The sequence below is a fragment of the Gasterosteus aculeatus genome, chromosome 2 (assembly GCF_964276395.1).
Source record: "Gasterosteus aculeatus chromosome 2, fGasAcu3.hap1.1, whole genome shotgun sequence".
Lineage (NCBI taxonomy): Eukaryota > Metazoa > Chordata > Actinopteri > Perciformes > Gasterosteidae > Gasterosteus > Gasterosteus aculeatus.
This window is the reverse complement of record NC_135689.1, coordinates 7,203,291-7,228,586: the sequence shown is the minus strand read 5'-3', so window position 1 is coordinate 7,228,586 and position 25,296 is coordinate 7,203,291. Positions and strand designations below refer to the sequence as shown.

The 25,296-nt window shown below is 47.1% G+C and overlaps 1 protein-coding gene across 3 annotated transcripts in view; it reads left to right on the top strand.

Moving 5' to 3' along the window:
* Positions 1 to 314: 314 nt before the first annotated feature.
* tshz2 (teashirt zinc finger homeobox 2) overlaps positions 315 to 25,296 on the top strand; it is a 37,198-nt gene continuing 12,216 nt past the window's right edge. Inside the window, exons 1-2 of one of the 3 annotated variants that reach the window (XM_040194005.2) lie at positions 315 to 1,174; positions 1,256 to 1,494. In XM_040194005.2, coding sequence (XP_040049939.1) covers positions 1,455 to 1,494 — 40 coding nt within the window. In that variant the 5' untranslated portion in view covers positions 315 to 1,174; positions 1,256 to 1,454. Of the gene's footprint in view, positions 1,495 to 25,296 lie in introns of all 3 variants that reach the window. The other 2 variants (XM_078089501.1, XM_040194004.2) reach the window with 2 other exon arrangements.

Genomic DNA, 25,296 nt, shown 5'->3' with positions numbered 1-25,296 from the left:
AGTAAAGTTAAAGATCCTCAGTTTCTGCTTGTAAAGAACTTAATATACAATTATAGATGCAATGTTTTATTTTGTAAGTGACCTAGTTATTATTGATATTATTATTTCACTAAATATGAACTTAACATTAGTATTCATCACTATGACTAACATTACTCCATGCACAACAAATAAACATCTCCCCACTTAGAAATCAGGTGTACCCTATTATGTATTTAATGTAAAATAAACATTTACTTTTTCTTTTTATAGGCAGGCACCTAGTTTTGAAAGTATGACTATAGTCCTAAGGTCACCAGGGGACTAAATTGATTAAATATGCGTTTGAATCTCACGGTTTACATTGCAGTGAACTAAAACTATAAAAAAAGACCATTGAAAAGTTACACAAATGTAATCAGATTACACCCCTGAAACGATGTGTACCGTCACCTTTTGAGTCAAATGACTTTTATCTCGCGTTCTCCTTCACGCAATAAACGCTCTTCTGTGCCACCGGAGCAGCGACGGCAGCTCTACTTTGTGTTGGAGGAATTCCTACAAACTTTATTCCTTTCGTTCGGGCGACCCGGAGCGGAAGCGGCACGAAAAGGGTCTTTAAACACACACACACACACACACACACACACACACACACACACACACACACATCAAAAAGAAAAGAGAGAGAAAAGGTGGCGCGAGCGTAGAACGCAGCAGCAGCACAGAGCGCGAGCTCCCGCCGCCTCCTCCTCCTCCTCCTCCTCCTCCTCCCTGGCCTCTGTTCCTTTAATAAACTCACGGTTATCTGGTGTAACAAATGTCTCGCTGCCACCGTCAAGTCCGGGCGAGGAGGGAGGAGTTTTTAGTGTTCAGTTTGTTCTGCGGATTGATGTCTGCCGGCGTCGCCGCTCCGCGCGCGTAACATCACCGTAAAGAACCTCGAACCTCGATTCCTTCCTTTCTTTTTTTCTTTTTTTAAAAACCAAACGCCTCTCGCGCGCGCGTTTCCCTCCGCGTGCGAACCCGCCGAAGAGCCGCACGCACGCACGCACGCGGAACTGACTGACACGCGCCGATCAACGTATGTGGCGGCAGTGATGATGGACCGAAGCGGATGGCGAAAGGAGACGATTCGCTCCCTGTAAGAGGAGGAGGAGGAGGAAGGAGGAGGAAGGAGGAGAAGAAGAAGAAGGTGAAGGAACAAGCGCGACGGAACATTTGCTTCCCCGTTGAAAACGATTCCTGGTTGGATTTTTTTTTTCTTGTTTTACAGTGAGAGAGACTAAACTACTGCGAGAGCCCGAATAAAGACAGGCGCGCGCACGCACGCGTTCCTTCTCTCTCTCTCTCTCTCTCTCTCTCTCTGTGTCTCTGTGTCTCTCTCTCTCTCTCTCTCTCTCTGCATGGACTATCGTTCTCCGCATTCAGACTCCACCTGGGCACGTTAGTGAACCGCGACTCCGAAACGCACGATGCCGCGGCGGAAGCAGCAGGCGCCCAAACGGGCTGCGGGTAAGCGACTCTACCGTTTCCCTTCTCACCGACAACCGCTTTACAGTCATCGGTAATGTTTGCGTCTGTCCTCCTCTGAATAGCTCGCCTAATCCACCGCCCCCAAACTTTTAAGGTGTGTGATTATCTGCATGTGACCCCTCGGGTTTCCCCAGCAGGTTTCGGAGTAGTTGGTTCAGTATTTAGCGGGTTACAGTTATATAACTATGTGAGCAGCACGGACACCGACTTCTTTTTGCTTTTCCGAACCACAGTTTGGGTCAAAGGTTTAAAGCCCTGGTCGGTTACAGCATCACCGCCTGTGTCCTTAGTAAAAAGAAAACAAAGGCTAATAAAACAAGAGGCAGCCGGTACTTGCTGACAGGTCACGTCAGGATTCGTTCATCCGTCGATCAGAAAGTTTAGCTTCCACTTTACAGTTCAACAAACCAGACGGCCCCTCGGTGTGTTTTGGTTGGAGCCTCTTGTGGGGCAGAGAGGGGATGAGGGACGTGGAGCTGCTGCTGCATCCAGCAGGTGAACTCTGGGTGAACTCTACGTAATCTTATGGACAAATGGAGAATGGGTTACAGTCCTTCACACACACACACACACACACACACACACACCTTTTTCTCAGCAGTGTCATTCGGGAATATCCACTGGACGCTGATGGGATTGATTGTCGAACTATAAACTGGTTTCACGTGTAAACGTTTGTGTTTCCTCTCCATAATATCGTCCTGGTGGATTTTCCCCCCTTTTTGTGACATTAAATCTATTTCGTCCCCAATAGACACCAAACACTCCACAAAATGTTTCTTTTCTAAAAACGCCGTCCTTAAAAAAGAAAAAAATGCTGACATTGGCAACGTCGGCATGGATGTTAAACTTGACCTCATTGTCCGCCGTGTCCCCGCGTCCTACTTGAATGTCGTTCTCCTCCAAACTGGCTGGCTGTGATGGAGCTGGTGGTGTTTCAGCGCACGAGGGTGCGATTACTTGTGTTGTGGCGCGTTGAGTTAGTTATCGGTCTTTATTATTGGTGTCGGATGCAGCAACCAGATGGCGATTGTTCTCTGCCAACACCAAGCGTCTCTTTATACCCGCTTAAGATACCGAGACCCTTATCAGCCGTCACACTCTCAGTGTACACACACACACACACACACACACACATGTACGCGCGCACATAGACACACAAAGGCTCTCCCATTCCACACAGCGACACACTAAATATTTTTTTCCCACATCTCAGCCTCCAAAAGGTCCTTTTTCTTAAAAAACAATGCCCCCCCCCCCCCTGTTTTTTATCCAGAGAAGTTTTGAGAAGACGCCTAAGTGATCCCTTTACACGCTCTCGCCTGTACTCTGGTAAATGTGTCAGCCCTATGGAGAAATAAGCCTTCCACAAGAGTTTCTTCATTGTTGAGGTAATTGTCTCCTCTTTGACAGGCACATTCATCAGTGGCTTAATGGTCAATCAAAAGTTGGCAGGCAGAGTGTTTTCATTCTTTCCTATCCACTACATTAGGAATACTTAATCAAAATGTCTCCCGGTAATGGCTGTGAAGAGTTCATGACTGACTGATCCGTTGTCTGCGCCGATAGAAAATTAACAGCCCCGGCGCTGGAGAGATGTGGGCCTGCAGATAAACAAATTGTGCATTAATATTTCATCTTCAAGACCTGGGATGTGCTATCAAGCGGGGGAATATTCCTGGGCCGCGTTGTCATTTTTCTTGCGTTCATTTTCATTTTTTTTTTTTTTCTTTTTTCTTCCTCCTGTATTCTTGAAGGCTCTTTGCAGCTGTAACTCATTTCACTTGATGACTTTACTGGGGTTACAGAGAGTGACGACAAATTGATTACCTGGCAGAGCAAGAATGGAGCGAAGAGAGACGCAGGCTGACAGTCATGTTATAATAATATGTTTAATGATGTGTGGAGGGGGGGGGGGGGGGGCACGAAGAGAGGAGTATTGAAATAAGAGCATGGAAGATGCAAAGGAATGGGGTTTTTTTTTTTGTTAGGGCTCTTAAAGATGCAGTATCCTTCTTGGTGGAAATAGTATTTTGCAAGGTGGTGTTTCAAAAAAAAAAGAAGAAAATTCCCCGTTGTGCATTAATTCAGAGGACATTGGGGGTGTTTGTAATCTCCTCCGGGAGTTGTGTTATTAATAGGCATGTTTGTGTAAAAACGTGAGACCACAGACCCACCAGGGAAGATTCACGTCCTTTGCAAATCCGTGGTTTGTGTGGCGACTTAAAATGCCAATTACTCACCGGCCCATGATAGGATGCACTAAACCTTTTCCTTACAACACAAGACGGCCATCGGGCCCCAGGTTCCAGGTGGAGACGCGCGTATCAGGTTCATACGCGGCGTGAAGCTAAAGCCCTGTAAGTGCACGGGAGGCATTTTTGAGTGAAGGGATCCATATGTTATTTTGCGGCCGTGGGAGATTTTTTTTTTTTTTTTTACAATAGCCCTGCGCCTCAAACCGTTAGCCCAATTTGCTGTTAACAAGATAAATTGGGAGAACAGACAAAGGCATTAAGTGTTGCGGTGCCAGCTAGTGACTGACAGCAGCTTGTGGGAATTGGCTAGCAGAGATTCCTCCTAAGTGGTTTGTTCAGAAAACATCCTACGATCAAGGCAGATGTTGTTTATCCAGTTTAGGTGGAAAAGTCCATTTTGAAGGACAAAGGCTGGGAGGGAAAATGGCAGCAAATGCAATGATGTCTTGCATACATTTCTTTAGTACCACATTACCGGCCGTCTTGGATTTTTTTGTATGATTACACTATTTTTTTGTTGTTGTCTGGAGCCACTGTAACAACGTTTATTTTATTTTTTTCTGTGATTTTTGCATTTTGAATTCATTTAACCTTTGTTGCACATTGAGAACAAAAAGAGAACAATACAATGCTGTTTTCGTCTTTCAACCCCACATTTGATCTCTGATAAATCTGATGATTATTCTTTTTTTTTTTATTATTCTTTTTGCAATTATGTGCATGAGCGCTCATAAGATCTGATTAGCTCCAGGAAACGAGAGTTCCCATAGCACCGCCGGTTTACTCTCTGTGTAATCACGTTAACGACTGAATTATGAAAATGACCAAATGGAACAATATTGTAAAGACAGATTACCAACGACTGCTTCACCTTTTCTTTTTTCACCTATTGAAATGTGCAGGGGGTGGTTGGCGAACCGAATGTCACCTTCTACTCCAGAGCTACAAAATGCATGAAAACAATCAGGCGAAGCTCCCTGTGGCCTTGGAATCATGTGATTGTAGCTATTGTTTCAACGCGCCATTTTGATCATGTTGATACTCGAATCGTTGTGCTGTATCGGCTCCAGTGACGCTCTTTTCGTTGTACTTTTCAAGGCTAAAATGGGAATCCGTTCGTATTCAACAAATCGGAATCATACAATGAAAAAAGAGCTGCGCTTAAACCCGCCGACTAAAGTTTATGAGACAATTACTTTTTTTGGCCATTAAATGCAAAACCCTGCCTTGTATAAAGTCGGCAAGAGATTTTATCACTAGCGAGCATCGACTCTATATATAAATATATATATATATATATATATTTCTTTTTCGTGTGCGCTGCATCTCTCCGGCTTGACGTCAACAATGTTCAAAATGGATCAAATCCGGCGCGTTGCCTTATGAGCAAACCAAACCAAATACTTGCACTACTTCCTGCAACTTTCTAACTTGCAGGCGCTCCCCATAGAGACCCTTTAATAACTTTCTCTTCATCAGCTACTTTTCATGCTCTATATTCCTACATTACATTACATTACAGGTCATTTAGCTGACGCCATATTCCAAAGCCACTTACATTGTATTTTTAACTCATGTTTTTTTTTTGTTTTTTTGCCCGGGGAGCAATTAGGGGTTAGGTGTCCTCGGTGGCTCAGGGATACTTCGACATGGGACATATGGGAGAGCTACTCCTGCAAGAAAGGTGACGGGTGTCGGTTGCTAATAGTTGTCCGAGGCTTTTGTTTGCACGGGAGGCAGGCGGGCTGGTGCACCGTCTAGGTGACAAGAACCAAGACTGGTGCGGCCTCCAGCACATTGATCTCTCTCTCTCTCTCTCTCTCCTCCGCCCCTTGTGATTGGTCTGGAAGCGAGTGGCTTGCGCAGTGTTGCACCTCTCCACAGCAACCGCTCGCTCACCTTGCCTTCCCTCCGAGACCTGCACTAGTTTCTGGGCAAATGACACGATTTGATATGCGGTCGGGGTGATTCATGTGGATAATGTGTCCATGTGATCATCACTGCAGAAAAGAGACCATTTCTTGTTATGTTTTTTTTTTTCTTTTCTTCTTCTTCCCCTTTACTCATTAAGTCTGACAATAACTAGAATATTTGGAGGGGGTTTTATTGCGAGCGGGCTAAAACTCATTATTTCTGCCAGACAACCCAAGTACAAAAGAAATGATGTTATGGTATTTTGTCCAGGTCCCCACAGATGTTGTGATTTACGGAGGAGAAAGAAGGAGGAGACTTTACGGCTCGTGTGGTTCATTTATGTGGATGCGAGGCGAGCTTACAGTTAATACAGTAGCACCACGGGGGCCTGGTATCGATTACACGGGGGAGGTGTGGCGTGTTTTACATGGCTTATGGTCAAAACGCACCGCACCGCATGTGCTTCGTGTTAGACCGTAGACATTCCCACCCTTGTTTATGTCTTTTGTAATTCATCATCTGGGGTTTTGGTCAAAAGCACGTCATCTCTTATTTTAGAGATTTGAGTGGAGACATCCATCTCGTAGTTGTTGACCCACATGTGTAGTGAGTCAGAGGTCATCAGCGTTGTGGGGGGGGTCTGAGGTCCTTTCCCCTTTTAAACATGGCTGCAGTCTGATTTCAGAGGTGCAGAGCAGCCGGATGCTCTGATTAAGAAGCTCCTCGGAGGATCGTTCAAAGCGTCATTTGCGCAAACCGTAAAGGTCGTGATTTAAATGTTTAATGTTTAAGTTGAATCTAAACCTCCCATCACACCCCTGCAGTGGCACAAAACGCCTCGGCCACGCATGAATGAATGTGACGTTCCCCTCCAACATGTCAGCCCCGAAATAATGGAGGAAACATGAATCTTTAGTTATTCGCGTTGTACCTGATTTGCTTCTTATCTAATCCTTAATGAGCTTCAATTAAGATTTATTATGCAAATGAACCCTCAGCTGCTACTGACTGCCGGAGCAGGAGCTATGACAACATTGTGCTAATGGCGTGATCTGTAACAATTACAAAGGTAAACCGCCTCCACGCCGAAATGCTCCGCAGTTCTCCGAGAGGTCAGCCCGCTAAACGGCATCAGGCGTGGGAGCGGCATCTGGAAATTTGTCCATCGGATGTGTGTTTTTGCTCACAGCGGACGCGATTGTAACAGTATCGTGGATACCGGATGTGTTCAGGAGTAGTTTGTAGCTGAAGTCTTTACGTACAAATGACCGTTGCAGCTCCATGTGTTGGTGTACAGGCGTCTCCTCGAACGACCACGAGCCACATCTGGAGACGGCAAGAGGAAATGACTTTATTTTTTAAATAAGTGACACGTGTTTTTCAAAAGCAACGAAATACAGCATAGGAATAGGATAAGTCTCTTTTTTTTTAATTGTGTTATTCACAAACTAATGTAAAACCCACTTTCATTCAACTATGGACAAAAAAAACCCCCAAATGCAGGCGTAAAGGCCTCGGCGCTCCGTTGGCGGCGCAGAGGTCGTGACCGGAGGAGGTGCTGCAGGACGCTCCACTCGAGCACTGCATGAAGCGGTGAACCCTGCACCTTTTCGTAACTCCGTTCGGCTCGGCGCTGATGGCTTCCCGACAGCTTTATGGCCCTCGTGTTTTATGAGTCGTCATGCGGCGCAATTACGCCGGACCTAATTTGATGAATCAAGTCAATGTTTCAGCGGCTCCGTTGACCTTGCCAGACTGCGATCTTCCGTCTCTCCGTGCGGGTCAAACGGAGGCTTTCCCACTTTGTACAATTCAGTCACACTCTGGTAGGGAGAAAAAAAAAAGAAGAAGAAATTAACATGCGCCTGTTATTACAGCCAATCAAGAAATGTACTGATTCGTAATGAGCTATTGTCGGTTTGTTTTAAATGGCTCTGGCAAACCATCAGTCCAAATGAATCAGTTAATCAGCCAGTCAAAGCAAAATAATGTATTTCTAAATTCCCCATGTTGCACTGCAAATTGAGTCCTATATTTCTGTTCTTTGTTTATATTTATGTTACATGTAATATGCGCTTGGTGCCTGATGATAAAGAAGCAGGAATAATGCCAGTTGGAAGCATTTTGCAGCCGTTGCCTGGTGATTAACTAGGGTGCGTTTGAGTGGCACGTGTAAGAGTGATAAAGAGCGGGTCATCTTCTGTTTTTGATGATTTACTAAACCGTCAAAGCAGCCAATGATAAATCTGCTAATACAATACGTGATTCGAATGTACCGAGCGGCACAATGTTTAAGAAGAAACAGCTGTTTAATAGTAATCCCGCGTACGTTGCTAGATGTGGCTCAAGTGAGAGCTTCATTTACAAATAAAGTCAAATAGCTAAGCAACAATTTGAGTATAAAAGCATCGGAGACCAACCGTGCCAATCTAACAAACTCTTTTCTCAATAGAAAAGCTGATTTGGGGGATAGAAACTCCAGTTTTCTAATTAGCAAAGCTTGGAAAACCTGAATGGATCATTTCATTATTTTCGTGAGCAAAAAATACTTTTTTTACAGTTAAACAACATGTAAAGAGACTCAAATATGGAGTTTTTTTTTCATCATGGCAACGGGGTCCAGTGAAGTCCAAGAAGTGACAAATATTAAAGTGAAAACTTTAAAGCGACAGTATTCCTCATAATATATATATATATATATATATATATATATATATATATATATATACATCCTTCAAAATAAGAGATGTGACAAATATTGAAAAACAAAAAACAAAAGACCAATCTTTTAAGCACAAATGTAACATTTTTAAAACAAGGTTATAAGCAGGTGTGTGTGTGTGTGTGTGTGTGTGTGTGTGTGTGTGTGTGTTACTGTACCAACTAAAAGCCACCGGGCTTTTGCTTTGATTCTGCTCTGAACAGAAATGCCCAGCATTTGCTTTATTTAAGCCCTAATCCCGAACCTAAATAGCTAAGAAACGCGGCGGCGCTTTGTGTCTGGAGCGGCTTCCTGAGGGCTGCGCCGCCTGTTTGTGTCTCCGGTTTTGTGCCGAGCGAGTCTGTTGCAACAGCCTAATTGATGCTCATTAAACAGCAGTGACAGCTTAGGTGTCCGTGATGAATGTGGAATAATTCTGTTGTACTTACAACTTGATTAAGGAGAAGCACGAGACATGTTGGTGATGTAGCCCGTGGCTTTTCTTTCCCCTACGCGCTTTTAAGCTACTTAAAATGATCAGTTTATCCATCTTGGTTGCTTCGATCGCGTGTGCCTGGAATAAACAACTCTTCTAAATTGAAGAAAAAGGGGCTCATTGTTTGTTTGACTTTGTTTTTGATAACTTGCAATGTATAAATACCTAAGAATAGACTCACTCTAAAAATTAAAGGAATTATGTTGACTTTTCTTTGTGTTTATTCAGCCGCAGTCTGGCATTTCCATACAATAATGAAGTCAATGGGTGTCAGGCAGATGAAAAATGGGCGTCTTGTTTTATTTCAGTTAAAAATTAGAGGCAATTGGAATTGGTTCAAAATTGACTGTCTTTGTAACGAGTGCATGACGAATGGTATAATTTAGAGAAGAAAATGAATGCCGGGAAACCCCAAATATTATTCTGCAGCATTTTATATGCCATGATATTCCATGAAGATGAACTAATTTCACTAAATGCCCCGCAAAATCGCCTCACAGTGTTTTTCTACATCGTTATAGAAACACAGTCCCGCACAGTGGAGCTTTATTAGAGAGTAGAATTTATCATCATGTTGTTATTCCTTTCATTCCTTTGCTTTGACGGCCTGCAAGAGAAAGAACCCACTAAAATTCTTATCGCTTCCTTCATCGAGGCCCGTGTTGCTTTTTCGCTTTGTTGACATCTGGGTAAAATGACAGACGAGCCCCCCCGGAACACATGAAAAGAGTGGAGGGGGGGTGGGGGGGATTCCCGGGATGGATTTACAACTTTATCCTCTCATGATTAACATTACACAGGGAGGTCTTTGTACAGGAAGCGGCATGTCTAATTACGGTCCAACTGTGCGGTGGGAACTGCACCGACACCCGCGGTCCAACGTGCGCGCGACGCGGTGATGTCACGGCGGCAAACCTTCTAGAAAACTGCCACGAACGCGTCGGGTTTGGCCACCGGGACGCAGAACGATGCTCATGACCTCACCTCGGCGATAACTACCGCGTTTCCACATGGGCTGTAGTTTTAGGAGCAGATGCAGATTCATCACCGTCCCTCCGTTTACAAGAGACTTCAGGGACTCCGCGTCCTCCCACGTTGGCCTGTTCATCTCACACACACACACACACACACACACACACACACGTATATATCTCTCAGCTCAGACATTCAAGAGGTTGCTGGCCAGACCGGCCGTAAGTCATCCTGCCCATCGAGACGGGGCTTTTTTTTTTTTCTGCTGTTACTTGTAAACCGGAACAACATTCTCAAGATTAACTGAGTGACGGGGAGGCCTCTAAAAGCAAACTATAATAGCACAATATGTTACAGTCCTTTTTATGGCCTTGAGTGGGTGAAGCCAAGTGTGTGTGTGTGTGTGTTTGAATCAACGGAGGGCTCTAATAGGCCTGCATTGCACCTTAGGGAGAGTAGAAAATAATAGGGTGTCACTGCTGTTTTTCATTAGGCTGATAACAGTAACACAGGCGAGCGCGTCACAGGAAACCCGGAAGGACCCGGTCATCACATGCGGCGAGGTTATTCCCATCGTCCTCCATTTATTCATTTTCTGAAGTTGGTTTTCAATACGTCGAGAATTCCTTTTGAAGAATATGGTTTTGTCTTGAAGCTTGTGTGTGTGTGTGTGTGCGCGTGTGTGCTTCTGTGTCAGCGCGCAATAGAAAGAAAAAGCCATTGATATAGAACTAACTGTCAAAATAAGTCGTGTTTCAATCCAAAACCGTTTAAATTGTCAGGGACATATTTCCCTCCTTCCCATATCCTGACAAACATCGAGTCAGCAATTGTCTGTTGGATTTCCAGTGCTGCTGTCTTGTCCCCCCCCCCCTCCCCTCCTCCAGGCCATTTCAAACTTGTAGAAAGTGGTCATTTTCTCTTTGTCAGTGGGAGGTCAGCGAGGCTTTTCACGGTCTCACCGGGAACCCTAAAGACATTTTGTCTTCACAGCCCGTCTCACTGTACTCGCAGCGCTCGTAGAAAGTTGAGAGCGAGCTGGAAACATTTGTCCGATTATTTCCAGATCTCCAAACTTTCACTCCGACCCGACACACCTGAGGCTGCTCGTCAAACCCGACTGAAACTTTCAAAATCCCCCACGAAACTTGACATTCATGACTCATGGAATGTCTGCGTAGCTCCGCCCTCCTGTCCACGCCACTTCTCTGTATGTGTATTTCCCATTCTGCCTGAATGTCTACCTGTTCCCGCCCTCTCTCTCTCCCCTCCGATCGCTGTATGGCGTATCCCTGGCAACCGTCGCCAGGGGCTCGCTCATCACTGACATGTAGCGGAGGTCACACACAGATCATGGCTCTCGGCAAAGGCTTTGACTTTAAACACAGAGTGACCCGAGCAGGACGCGAGGATGTGGGAAGCGGGGGGGGGTTGGGGGGGTGTGGGGCAGCGGCTGGTCAGGAAATAACACGAGCCCAATCTGCTCCGTCATCATCGCGGTAATGTGAGAGTCCGGCCCTCCAGGCTGAAAACCTGGTTTGCATGTGAGTGAAATGTGACAATTACCGACTTCCCGTCTTACAGTGTGCATCAGTTAGCGTTTTAGCCGGGAGTGGGTGGGAAGGGGTCACACAGACCTGAAAATGTATAGATATCACATGTTTTTAGACCTTGATCATATAATACAATTACGAATATTTAGGAATTTATCAAATCCCATCTAACCACACAGCAAGCAATGTCCGTCTGTCCATCCAAGTTACCGCTCTACTTTACACCCGGTGAGCTGTAGGCCGTGCGGCGGAGGTGCAATCTGGACATAAAACACATTCACTGTTAAGAAACTTTAAATAAACAACCGATCCTGCTGCGTGCAGCAGCGGGGGCGGAGCGCCGGGCCTCTGCAGGCCCTTCACGGGCGGTTGACTGCAGTGCACTTCTGCTGCAAGACGCTGGATGCACTAACCTTTCAACCAAACTGCGCTTCCCCGGAGACGCCGACAGACGAGCAGTTCACGAGAACTCTGAGAGAAGCACTTCTGGAAGCCGAGCAATCGGCCCGCTGCGCACGGCCGAGCTCTCTGAATGGCCATTGTGCTGCCGGTTTGGAAACGGGTTGACTCATAAAGTACGCCCGTTTGTTAGATCAGCGTGACTATTGTTTTAATTTGCATTTTTAGACATTCTTAAATCAGCCATCACACCCTGCCCTTCTAATCTTTTGGGGGATTTGTCTTCCCATTCGCTGCCGCTGCTCTTTCTGCATCCCTGGATCTCCTTCTGAAGGCCGCTAACCAGGAGCGCCTCACACCCTCGGTGAATTAGTTGCGAGGGGGGGGGGGGCACTCGACTCTCCGGCAGCGCTGCTGCTGGCTCGGCGCAGCGGACCGGTTCTGTCTTTCTCATACCTCGCCTGCCAAATCCTCACAGCAGCACCCGCTGGCGCCATACGACGACTCGCGATAGTTGATTCCCTGCGACTGAGGGGTGGAGGGGGGAGGGGGGCTTAGAAGGGGCTGATCAATTTCTGCGCCGGTGCCTCTGCGAGGGTTCGTGAGGGTACTTTGGATTGTGCTGTTGAAAACCAGCCTTCTCTTCTTCTCAGAGCGTATCCACTCCGAGTTCTGTTCGGAGTCTGTGCCCCTCTGCGTTCCCTCCCCCCCTTTCTGTAAGTTCTGGTGTAAGTTACGCTAACCGGTCTCTGTGTGCACATGGGTGTGTGAGCTCATGTGCCTTTTTAATTGTTAGTTGTTTGCATGTGTGAGTGCCTTTTTTTTTTTTTTTGAGTTTGCATGTGTTTCCTGTATGCTCCATGACAGCCTGGCAGCGACCCAGCAGAAAAGTTCCGGTACTGTCCAGACGCATCCTTAAGGGACCTCATCAGCCCCTGAATTTCCTTCCCCTCACGCCTGAGGGCATCCATATTCATTTCCTCCACTGATTTGGGGAAAATGATGAAAGGCTGGCTCTTTTCCCATCTCTTATTTCTTGCCAAGGTTGCCTGCTTTTCAATGCAACGTGAATCTGCAAAGACCTGGAAACACGCTTCCATTTGGACACGACCAGTTCCCTTTTATTAGTGTTAAAAAGAAAACAAGACGCCCAGGGTCACTATTGTAATAATACAGTGGATTTAGAATCTCTGTGTGCACCACTGGACTGTCAATCTTTCAGTTTGAAAAACTGACTCATTGTGAAATGACTCACTTGCTTCCACTGTCTCTACAAAAAAAGGTGTGCTTGTCATAAAAAAAAAAAAAATCTCATGAGGCCTTGATGATCTCATAGAGATAACTGCGTTGGTTTGAAACTAACCTGTGATTAAGCTAGTGGGTTTACTCATACCGGAGACGGGAAATGAATGTTAATGAAAAAAAAAAAAAAGAATAACAGCCACATACAGCAATAACCCGGCCCTGTAATTATTTGCATGCTTTGATGATGCCACATATGCTCAACACACACACACACGCACACACACACACACACACACACACATGCGCCTACTTAACTAAACCTCAGGTAGACTGTTAGCTCCGCTAGCCGGATCCGCGCCCCGAGCGCCTGCATGCATCACGGCGCTCAGGGCGCGGCGGCCCGGCCCGATGAAGGCGTGGGCTTGCGGTTGCCAAGACAACCCATTAAACACACGCGTACACACAGGGGCCCCAATGTGAGGGGATCATCTCCACCTCCGGCCGGATGGAGAACGCCTCACGGTTGTACTCTGAAATGGCCCTGACGTGATGACGAGGACAGTTTCGCGTTAGATTCTCGCTTCGCTGTGTTTTTGTTTTTTTTGTCGGCGGCTCACTCTCAAAAATGGCACTTGATAGTTTTTTCCTCAGTGGATTTACGGAGCTCAGAAACTTAGCCCGTATTGTTGAGCTCCAAATCTGGAGCACATATGATAGCGGATTTATCCCCTCTGTGCGGTGAGCGTGCGGATACTCACGCAGCTGTCTGTCACCCGAGGCCCGCGAGACGCCGACTAGCTGGTGGCTGTGGGAGTCTGATAGACCACAGTCTGCAGACTGGGTGTGGGCACGCATCGCCCCGACCCAAACACGCCTTGTTTTGTTTTGTGTACAGTAGTCTCACTCCGTGGGGGCAGGTTCTATGGTGTCACCTGTACAAACGTGTACTAATGCGTATCACTTGAACAGGTACCACCGGGTTGCCCTTCCAACGGGGTTAAATCCTCGACCACTTCAACCCGTCTTCCACCGCGCTATTTAGGGATTAATCAAATCCGCGCTGGTTGAGTTGCACCCGGGCAAATATGTAAAAGGAGCTTCAAAGTTAGGCCGTCTGGAGAATACAGATTTTAAAGGGGGGGGGGGGGGGGGGGGGGACTTAAGCACCGCAGTGGGAGAAGAAGTCAGCTAATTGTAAACGGCTGCAGGTGATTTCACCCCTCAGACTATTGACAAGAGGCCGAAAGGCTCCGAGCACGAAGCAACACTCCAACGGGGTCTGATTCACAGACGACCGTAGACGGCGTCTGTTTTAAACAATAAATGCTACCAATTTACTCCGTTTACCCAATAACGTATTTATTTTGTGAACATTTTACACTGCAATGCTTTACAGGCGAACCCCCCCCCAAGGAAAAAGGCCATTACAACCCGAATGAGTGTCAAATCCTGCTAAGTGTCTACACATGACAAACACCCAACTTGGCTAATTGCAGATAAGTGTCAGGGTGATATGCGTTTTGAGGCTGATGTTGCAAAATGGCGTCATGTATTTTAGTTTTAATGCGGCAGCGGTAAAGACGCGTGCTTTTTAGTGAGCGCGCTGGGAACAGAGCAATGTTTGTCTGGAGAACTCGCCGTTTGTCAGCGCCGGAAACAAAGCGGCCGTCAGGGTTCGGTTTGGAAAGACAGACCTCTTTATTTCATGTGGAAAACAAAAAAGGTGCATGCTACACGCTGTGATCCTGGATCGGTTTCCCCCCTCAGTGTATTAGGAATATAACACCAATGAATCAACAGATGATCATTTTTAAACAATTTTGATGGTGAAATGTCAAAAAAAATATTTGTTTTTTTAAATGTGACTATTTCATTCTTTTATTGTTGATATTAACATAATCCTTCTTCTGTCATGCTTTTCTATGTGTCAATATCTTAACCAGGGAAATAAAATCTATTTTTCCCAAACCAAAGGTTTTCGATAGTTAATAGAAAATAATTTTAAAAACTTTTAAAGAGAGTTTTAAGTGCGATAACTAAACCACGCGTGAATTTAAAACACTCAGCTTAATATATTCCATATCATATTCCAAATTCCATACCAAATCATCATTTCGCTTCTGACTAAGAGTCTCTGCGCCGTAACCGGGTACAAAGCATCCACAACGTGCATTGTAAACGTGATTCCTCTATCGGCCAAAAAACTGATGCCTGAAAGTATTCAGAGCAAAAACAATAGTTCAAAAAATATTTGAATGTGTGAAACACTCGCTTGATGGAAAGAAAAAAAGACTCTGTGGTGTCCACAGCCTCCTGTGTCCGTGTAGTTGTGCGACCGGGCACCATCTTGTGTCCTGAGCAACAGCAGCAGGCTCTTCCATGGCGGCGCAGCAGCTGCCCGCAGTAGAGCGCGGGTGGAGGGGAGGGGGGGGGGGGGGGGGTTCCGGGCCCCGGGCCTCTTCCAGATTTGGATCTGTGAGTTATTGGCCCTCTTTTGAGAAGCCACTCTGAATGACGGGGGGGGGGGGCATAATTCAGCCTGGAAGTTTGCACTGTCCCCGGGACGAGCTAACTGTCTCCACTGAATATATGGGTGCAATTTTCCAAATAGGTTTATAGCGATTCTTGGGAGAGGAGGGCGAGATAGTGATATTACTGACTTTATCACTGCAGCTGAGCAGCATGTAGCAGCGCTCCCTTCCGTATCTCTCTATTCCTCCGCTGGATCACACGGCCGACGCATCGTAGGTGAAAAGAGTCCGGCTCTTAGAGGTGTGGGGGGGTTATACGTCATTATTACGGTAATATCGCTCTCATCACGAGACTGCGTTTCTTCTTCTTCTTGTGTCTTTGCAAGTGGATCTGGTGCACCGGGTGTCTACATGCTCTTTTGTGGTGTTTGTTCATCAGATGGGCAATTTTCTCTGAATTAGTATTCAAGTGCAGTTTCTTATGTTCTTATGAAAATGTCCCACGGAACTGTTTTCCATCGCAATTAATATAATCTGTGGTCTAATGTGTAATTTAAGGACATTATCAAAATTTGCTGAAACTTTTTCAGTGCGATTTTTGATGATTACCCATCCATATTCATCCTAGGAATTATTACTTGAAATGAGTGATATAGAATCCCAGCAAATCACATATAATAGTAATGTGAGACCTGTTAAGCAATAGGCAAAATAATGAGTCCCCCCCCCTCTTCTCAATAAACTGCACCTTTTAATCCCACTTCATTTTTCTCACTCGGGCTGCATTTGTAATGTATTTTCGTCAGTTTAATATGAAACAGCTCATTGTTGAAATCTCACCGAATCATTTCTCTTCTCTTTTCCCTTTCATGTGTCGAGACAGAATGTGAACCCGCAGGAATATAATATACCGAGCAGAGTACAGAGCATCCTATAAATTGATTTTGACCCAGCCTTTGAACAAAAGGAACACTGTTGCATTGCCATCCGCGGCTGATGCCACTCCCTCTTTGGCTCCCGCTGAATACTCTCCTTTAATAGTGCGATGGGTGGTAGCTGGCTTATTTTAGTCGGTTGAGGACGGGGTGGAGGGGGGGAGAGGTGGGTGGAGGGGGTGCCAGCGCGAGGATGGGGCTTCTGTGACTGGCACCGATCAATCACCGCGAGGGGAAGCTAACGAAGCAGGCTGCGGTTTATTAAAGGGTTAGCACGGAGGAGATTACTGCGGGGGCCCGGCTTCCCTGAAGCCCCCCAGGAAGGAAGGAAGGACACAGTGCGCCTCTAAAGCAATCAAGGTGTTTGCTCTTAGCCTGCACCTATAATACGATTTGGCTGTGGGTGCGTGTATTTTTGAATTCTGTCCTTGCACTTCTGCAAAAAAAAAAGGAAAAAAAAGGAGCAAATAAACAAACCGCTGCAGGTTTGGATGCAGATTTTACAATTTGATGGCAACGCTTCCAACAAGAAAACAAAACACAATATTTTCACACCAGCCCTCGTTTTGGCATTTGCGGATCCAATCCTGATTTTGAGCTGACGCTCGTCGGGTAAAATAACCTCATCGTGAAAAAAAGAAGGCGCACAGTGAAACCAAGGCACTCTCTGAGACGGCTTGAAAGACAAATGACTAGCAGGGGAGTGAAAAATGCAAAGCAGATGTTTTTCTCACCGTTTTTTAATGGCAGCGAGACATTACTGGTGCCATTACAGAGACCTTTTTATGGCTTCTTTTAATCCCCTGGCCTGCCCGAGGAAAGAAGCCCCTCGTGGTCCAGAGCAGCCTCTTTACTTCAGAGCAACAATTTGAGCCCATTTCCAACTCACTCGCCTAATCTGCCACGGGGTTTTACACGGCTTCCTCTGTAATTATTCTGCCGCGAATTCAAAGGTAAGGAGGCATTAAAATACACCTCTTAGGTAAACATGTGCTGCTCGTCGCGTAGCGCTCCACTCAAAGTGTCTTTTGTAACAAACTGCTCCCAAAATACTGCTGTGGGCGTGCATAGCTTTTTTTTTTTTTTCTTCTTCCCTGACGCAACTTTTGGTCACCCGGTTCACATTTGCAGACAATGATTGAGAATGAGTTCCAATAAGTGCCTCGTGAGTCAAGTTCACATTCACAGTGCGGCAGATTTACACGCGGTGCCGCGTTCGCCGTCCCGCTTCCTGCGTCGGAAAAAAACAACCCTGTGAGGCTCGGGGGGGGGGGGGGGGGGTCTGGTTAGTGGGCCCGAGAACGAGGAGGAGATGAACTACGCGCGGCTCCGTCCCGCTGTCCAGCCGACGGTATATCAGCGTCCGTGCGTGTGTGTCTGTGTGTGTGAAGGCTCCCCTCATAAATATCTCCCCCCGCCCTAAAGGGGCCCCTCTGATGGTGATGGCGAAAGGATGTCGCTGTCTGGTTGATTGAGTGCCGCTGGTCGTGGCACCCCCCCCCCCCGGGCACATCGCCCCTGAGCCCGAGTGGAAGGAAGGCCCACCGCCGAGCGCCGGCCTGGAGGCGAGCAGCCATAAAAAAAAAAAGAGGGTCTTCCTCTCGTTCTGTCTCGTCTGACGCGAGAACACGCGGCTTTTTAGACAATACGAGGTATTAAACCGATCGTTTGTTTGGTTCTGACTTTATTTTCTGCTTCCCTTCACGTGGCCTCATGTGACCTCGCAGGCCGTCTCTCTTAAGCGTTTGTCAATCTCACTCACTCAGAGATCTGCAATAATCAAGGCGCAGTAATTAGCCTCGCTCGCTGCATTGTAATTGGGGGCAGAGGGAGGTTGCTCATCCTATATATATATTTCCCCCCCCCCCGGTTTGATAATTGCAAACTTTAGCGTGCCCTCTGTTTTTAATTTTTTTTTGTTTCACCCTCCCAAGCTGGTTCCCATAGATGCCGATGCTATTTTAATGCGCCGGCTCTCGCGTGTTTTTTTTTTTTTTCATCGGTCATCGGAGACTGCAGCGTTTTTGCGAGAGGGGAGAGTTCATCCTGGAAAGCCACCGTCTATTCCCTTTTTGGGTTTGGGGCGCCGTCGGCCTTCTGCCTCCGCCATGAGAGCCTTGACGCTGTCCAGGTCCGTCCTACTTGGCAAGAAGGGAGAGCTGCAGAGAAAGGCAGAGTTTATTTCCTGTTCTTGTGAATCATATATCAGTACAATTCCCCTCTGTGCTGTTTGGCAACGGCGGAATGACGGGTGTCATTTATCATACGGACTGAAAGAGGCTGTGGGAAAAGGGATTTGAATTCTTTTGGAAGTGTGTGGACTCTCCTTAGTGGTGAATCATTAAACGGAGGAGTTTTTCAACCGGGATATGAGGAGCTCCTTGCGCTGGTCCTTTGTTCCGATGTTTCCCTGGCTGGCTCCATCATTAAATGTCTCCAAAAATAAGATTTACTGGTTTTATATAAATTGTGAAGGGACATGGTATTTAACTTGTAATTGGGGATTTTTGCCCTGCTGAGTCCATTAAGTCGCTCTTCAGTTTTTGGTTTCATGCAAGCGCCATGCTCGTGCTCTTTGCAGGAATTATATTTAAGCTAATTTGAATTTACAAATTTGATTAACACTGCGTTTGTCAGCTTCCTGTTGTCCTGCTAAGTGATGACATTTTCATCTTCACTGTACAGCTGGGTTTTTTGGGTTTTTTTTGTGATGTTGACTGGTATTTAAGATTGTGTTTTATAAACATTTTGTGTTCCTCTTCTCACTTGTCAGGGACAGTTGCTGTTCGCCGTACTTTGAGTCGTGGTGATCAAAGACAAACGACTTTTGATCGTCTTGTCGCCGGCTCCTCAGCCGCACTGGCAGAAATAAATGTGTCAAGCTTTAACTTATCCTCGCAAAAAAACATGCTCCTAACCCCTGCTGCTCTAATTGAGTGTAACTCCCAGAAACCTGTGAACACACATGCAAAACTGAGTAGATCATAAATCAGCCTTCTAAAGACAGCTGCCCCCCCCCACCCCTCCCCCACACCTTACCAGAGCCTCCCCAAAGGAACTACTGGTTTCCATGCGCTGGCCAGAAATCAACCTTTTCCTTTTTATGATATTTTTGTACCCGCCATCCAGACGTCTTTCTCGTTTATTTTATTTTTTTCAAATTTTTGATCTTGAAAGTCAGTTGAAGTCCTCGTCAAAGTGTCAATAAAGTACCGCGTCGGGGAAGCGGGCCGCGTTTCCGGCTGTCGGCAACCGTTACCCGCCTCTCGTGCGATCCCGGATCACGCAAGTTAAATGTGCTGTCAGCGAGTCCTCGGCCAGAAATAGACGTGTTGAGGTTAGCCCGAGAAGCACCGCTACCCCCCCCCACCCCCACCCCCCTGCTGCTGCCCGGTAGGACGTGGATCCATCCAACAATGTGAACACGTATCAAATTTGAGCACAAGGTGTTACCGAGCACATTTCCAGGTTCGGGAGGTGTTGCGATGGGCTATGAAACAGAGTGATCCACAGCTGCCTTTCGCTGCCTCTTTATCTGCAGGAGTGCGCGATTAACACACGTGACGCCGGTGTTCAGCTGCCAGGCTGCAGCATCGCGCAGCGCACAGGTCCGCGGGGCCACCTCCCTCCTTGCAGAGAGCGACGTCTCCATGTTTTCTGAAACCTAAGCTCTTAGAGCGTGACCTCCCCCCCTACCGTCCCCCGTCCCGGAGGCCCCCCGAGTCCCGGGCCGATATCTCGACATGTTAGCCTGCCACCGCCCCGCTAAAGAAAGAGTGCAGATGCCCCCGAGGTAAATGAAAACATTTGGTTCTTGCCAGACCTGTTCACGTCTCAGCTGGGCCACATGAGCTGGCAGGTGACGCGTGCACGCGGAGGAGGATCGGAGACGGCGGCGGCGGTGGCCTACTTCTTTTCTTTTCCACTCGGCCCGCGCAGGCCTCAACCCAGAAAGCACGAGCGGATGGTGTTCTTGGCGAAAGAAACACGCTGCGGTTGGAGCTGACGAAGACTGACCTGCATGCATCCCGGGGAAACCGCGTCAAGTCCTCCTGTTAGGGGTTCATTCGCTGGCCGCGTATTCCTGATCCAGCCTCCATTTCGTTCTGTTATTTCCGTAATAGACTTGACACTGTGTCACCATCTCGTAGCAACATCTGCAATTACCAGACAATCCACATTCCAGTCCCATGGGGAAGTATGATTGCAATTAAAAACACGGGGCAAATGTTAATTAAGTAAACTACTTGGAAAGTGGAAACGCTGGATGTTTTAAATGTTTTTACTTTTAAACCCGCACTCATTTTTAACTTGAATTTGTTTTCGCAGCCCGGTGTCAATTAAAGTTTCATTTCAGAGACGATATCAAGTTGTTTTTTTTCAAATGTTTACATTCTTTGGTAAATCTTCCTTTGCTTGTTATTCCCACGTGGAGCCTCTTTGCTACACAATGCTATCGGTGGACGTTTGGCCGTCCACCACTTGGCGTGGGGACCCGCGGTGGATTCCGCCTGCGGTTCATCGGGTTATTAAATCAGAGCGAATAACAGGCCGACTTCTGGCCATTCTCGTGATTGATGAGCCGAGCTTTATTTGCTGAGGCGGTGTGTTTGTTCCCATGTAATTGTCTACCAGATGGCTAAGCTAACTGTTCTTAAATGCCTTCAGACCTGCAGGGGTCCTGGGTCTTCACATCTTCCCCCGCTAATGACATCATGCCTGCAAACATCTCATAGATTTCTCTGGCTTTTCTGATCTCTAATGTTCAAAATCGAAATGGCTTTGCGAGGCATTTAGTTCAAATCATTTCCTCAGTGCTTCTTTTAATTTGTTCAGAGTAGACGTTTTGGAGGCGCTCTGTTGGTAAACTCCTTTGAGAAAACGAGCCTACTTGAAATTTTGAAGGGAGGTGGAAGGGGGGGGGTGCAGGGGGGGGCAGATTCCACTCTACCTGTGAGGAGTCAGATTGGAGGAGAAAATGGATCTAGGTGGCAGTGCGAGTCATCAATCACAGCCCCTCAAGGGGAGCTGCAGCTAAAGCTGCTCTGAAGTGCTATCTGTCAGCTGCTGCCATCCAGCCGGGGGACCAGAGAGGGGCGGTATCGCCCCCCCCCATCAGCTCTCACCCAGCACACAACTGCCATGTAAACATGTGCAGGTGCAACTGTCCAAATACACCCCCCGCTCCCCCACCCCGTCCCGTCCCGTCCCGCTGCACAGGGTCACGCATATTTTCACAAATGGTCAGTGGGCCTTCGCGCCGGGAGGACGTTCCCCCCCCCCCCCTTAATGCCGTTTTAGAAAACATCTCTGGATGCCGCCGCTCCTCTTAATTGATTTTTGATTGTTACCAGTGTTTCATTTAAAAGTGAGCGTGTACTCTTTCCCCTGCTCCAACCCCCCCCCCCCCCCTTCCCTCCCCAGTTCCTCCCATTCCAACCCCGAATAAAGCCACCGAGCGCTTCCCCGCCGCCGTCGAGCCGCGCCTGTCGATACCTCTCAAGATGGATAGTTGTTCTGCATGCTTATTGATTCAGCGCAGGCCAAAGATATAAGTATCATTTGTCATTTCTGGAATTATTTGGAGTCCTAGTTAAAGCCCAGAGTAGAGGGGGAGATGGCCGTGCCTTGGGGGAGTTGGTTGTTGGTGGGGGAGTAGCGAGTTGTCTGGGCTTTGATGAATGACTGCACAGGTTTTTTAGTTTTTTTTTTTTTTTTTACTGCGAGCGCCGGGGTCCCTTTTAGCTGCTATTTGCTTTCACCACGGTCCAAGAAAAACAATGCGATGGGTCCGAGGGCCGAGCAGCATGGTCCTGTCATGTCGCGTAGCACGGCGAGCAGGGTGGTCCGGGCAGAAGAGCCGGGAGGAGGGACGGGCTTTGGACACTGCATGCTGCTTCTACAAAAAGACCCAGTGGGTTCGCGAGCCGCCCCCCCTGAGAAACACATGCTCTGAATTTGAACATTCAGTGTTCAGAAACAGTAGCAGATTTTTCTTGTTTTTGGTTTGGTTTGGTAACAGTAGCTCCGGTCTGTTCCCCCCCCCCGCTCCCCCCTGTGACTTTGATTATGCCGTGTTTTGGGCATCTGGCCAGCAGCCGGCTTCATTACTCCATGGATCATCTTTTAAGACCATTTAAGATCAACGAGGGCAGTTGTCCGCTAATGACACCGACTCGGAGAAGTTCATTACACTTAGACCCTTTGATTTATTTAGCTCAATAGTCAGTTAACGTTTTATACGCTTTTGGTCCTCTTTGAATCAAATGATATTGTTTCATTTTTATTTTTAAAGTAGGACTTGAAAGTTGAGCTTTCTTGGAGTCGGATGAGGGGAAAAAGTGTTTAAAGGAGGAACACGTTTAACCGCAACAAAAGAGAAGAGCGGAGAAACCTCAGACACGTGAATGACAAGTAATTATTTCACTTGTCCATCAAACGGTGTTTTGATGCTGGGATGCGATCAAACATGATATTAACAACTTCAAGCCGTCAAATGAAAATGACTCTGAAATCGCGTGAAGCTTTTGTGTTGTGCTGCAGCACGAATCATTTGTAAACACAAACACACACACACACACACAGTGGGCAGGGAAGCCTTTTGCCTGACCAATATTATTGCCACAGCTTTTCAATGCGAGATGACCATTGTGTGTTCGTTTCCATTTTAGCGTGCCAACATCTCTTCTCGCAGCAGGAGGGGGGAGAGGGAGGGAGGGAGGGGGGGAGAGAGAGAGAGGGAGAGAGCACAACAGCTTTGTGTATTTTTCACTTTGAGTTGCTGAATATCCCCACACGCAGCGGGCTGACCGACTGCTCCCAGTCTCCCCGCGTAGCCGGCAAACCCGGACGGTGCGGCGCGCCCGCTGTATTTTCATCACTCGCCCTTCATCACGCGGCCAGAGCAGGATTAATCGCCGCATCCTGCTCTTCAATCCCCCAGAAATTGCCTCGTTATTATTAGTTTCCCATTGTGCCGCTTCTATACGAAATACATACGTTGCGTTTGATTAATTAAAAACCCACGATGGTTTATATATCGGAGGTATCGGTTGAAAAGCACGCGGCTTGAAAGATGGGCATTCTTCTCGGTCTTCTCCATTTTGTTTGGCCGAGCAGCGAGACGACAGGAGGCCCCGCTTTAATCCCTTTGGAGAACCGGTGCGTGAATGGATATATCCTCTCCTCTCCCCTCTTGCTAACGTCTTTCCTGGAACTTGAGCAAACAGCCTGTGCGCGTAGGACACATAAGACAGATGTTGAGGATTACTTTCACCTCATTGCTCTATTGTGTGCACTTTGAAGGGGGGGGGGGGGGGGGGGGCAAGCTGATGTGGAATGCCACTCACTCAGGCTCTCTGCCCCTACAGGGCTCCTCCTGTTTAGCGGTGCCGTCTGCACTCAAGGCCCAACAATGCCATCTTTTTTTCGACCTAATGTTTAATATAATATTCCCCTCTATAGATTCTCTATAGAAATAGATTTTCAATGGTGTTTTAAAGGTTGAATCCAAGGACTATTAAGTGTTTAGTTCCTAGCGAGTTCATGTAAATAATAATAATAAATAAAATAAAAGCAGGCCCATTGCCCCTCGTCTCTCTACGTGTGCGATGTAGAAGCAAATGGGCCAGACCCACATTGACACCGTTGAGGGGCGACATTATCTTTTCGCCGAGCACTTATCTAATCTGGCTGCTGTGGGAAGCCGGAGGAAGTGGCTGTGGGACAAGGGCCGGGGATACTGCATCTTTAATTACCATTGATATCGCAATACAGAGAAGAGGGGGGAGGGGGGTTGCAGGAGCAAAGTCGGGGGGGTGAGAGAGGGAGAAGACCCGCGTTCACTTTTTAATTAAGGCTGCGTAGTGTAACTCGTCAATGTACATTATTGGAAGAATGAACGTCAATGCCATTGCTTTTTCTCCCCCTCCTTTATCTCTGTCAATGATTCAAAGACATGATTTATGGTTCGTCTCCGTCTTTCAGGATCATCCATCAGGCGCCGGCTCTGCGGCAGCGCCACCCGTTGTAAATCATTCTGAAAGCCTGTCACTCATTTCCATTAACCGTTCCTCTGTCGCTCTGGTCTCCGCCTTCCTCAACCTCCCCCCCTTTTTTTTTTTCTCCCCCGATCACCCTCCCCTCCCACTCCTACCCGCCCCCCCACTTTACCGCCCGCCCCCCCCCTCCCTCTCTCTCCTCCCCCTCGGCGCACAACCTGCAGCCACGCAGGGGTATCAGTTCCGTTCCGCCGGTTCGTCCGCCTACCTTCTTTTCGATAAATTAACCACTTTCTCCCGCGCGATGAATAAAAAGGACGCGCAGTCGGCACCCACCCCTCCTCCATTACAGCCGAACACCTTACAAATGTCACGCCGCTGACTCGGGGGGCTAAATGAGGATATAGCGCAGAGAAAATATTTTAGTTTCAGCGACTGTTCCTGTGTGCGGCGTTTGAGCGGATTCGATACGTTTGCCATGTGGCATTAATGAGCGCCGTGGCCCACACATGCAGGGCGCCGCATCTGGGTTTCATCACGGTTCTTTTATATTAGGTGTCTTGTGGATCATTTACCAAAAAGCAAACACACAATAAAAGCCCATGTGCCGAGGCGAGACTGTGTTCACATTGTTTCTTTTATGCATCTGTTCTGAGAAGCACTGTATTCAACTTCAACAGTTAATGGAAACAATATTACGCCTCTAACTATCCCATTTAGCAAAAGCAAACTAAGTGGGCAGTGCTGCCATCAAATGTGGTTCGTTTTTTTTCTGTAAATGCAGCCAGTAGTTTAATTCAGACACTTCAACAACAACAACAACAACAACAACAACTG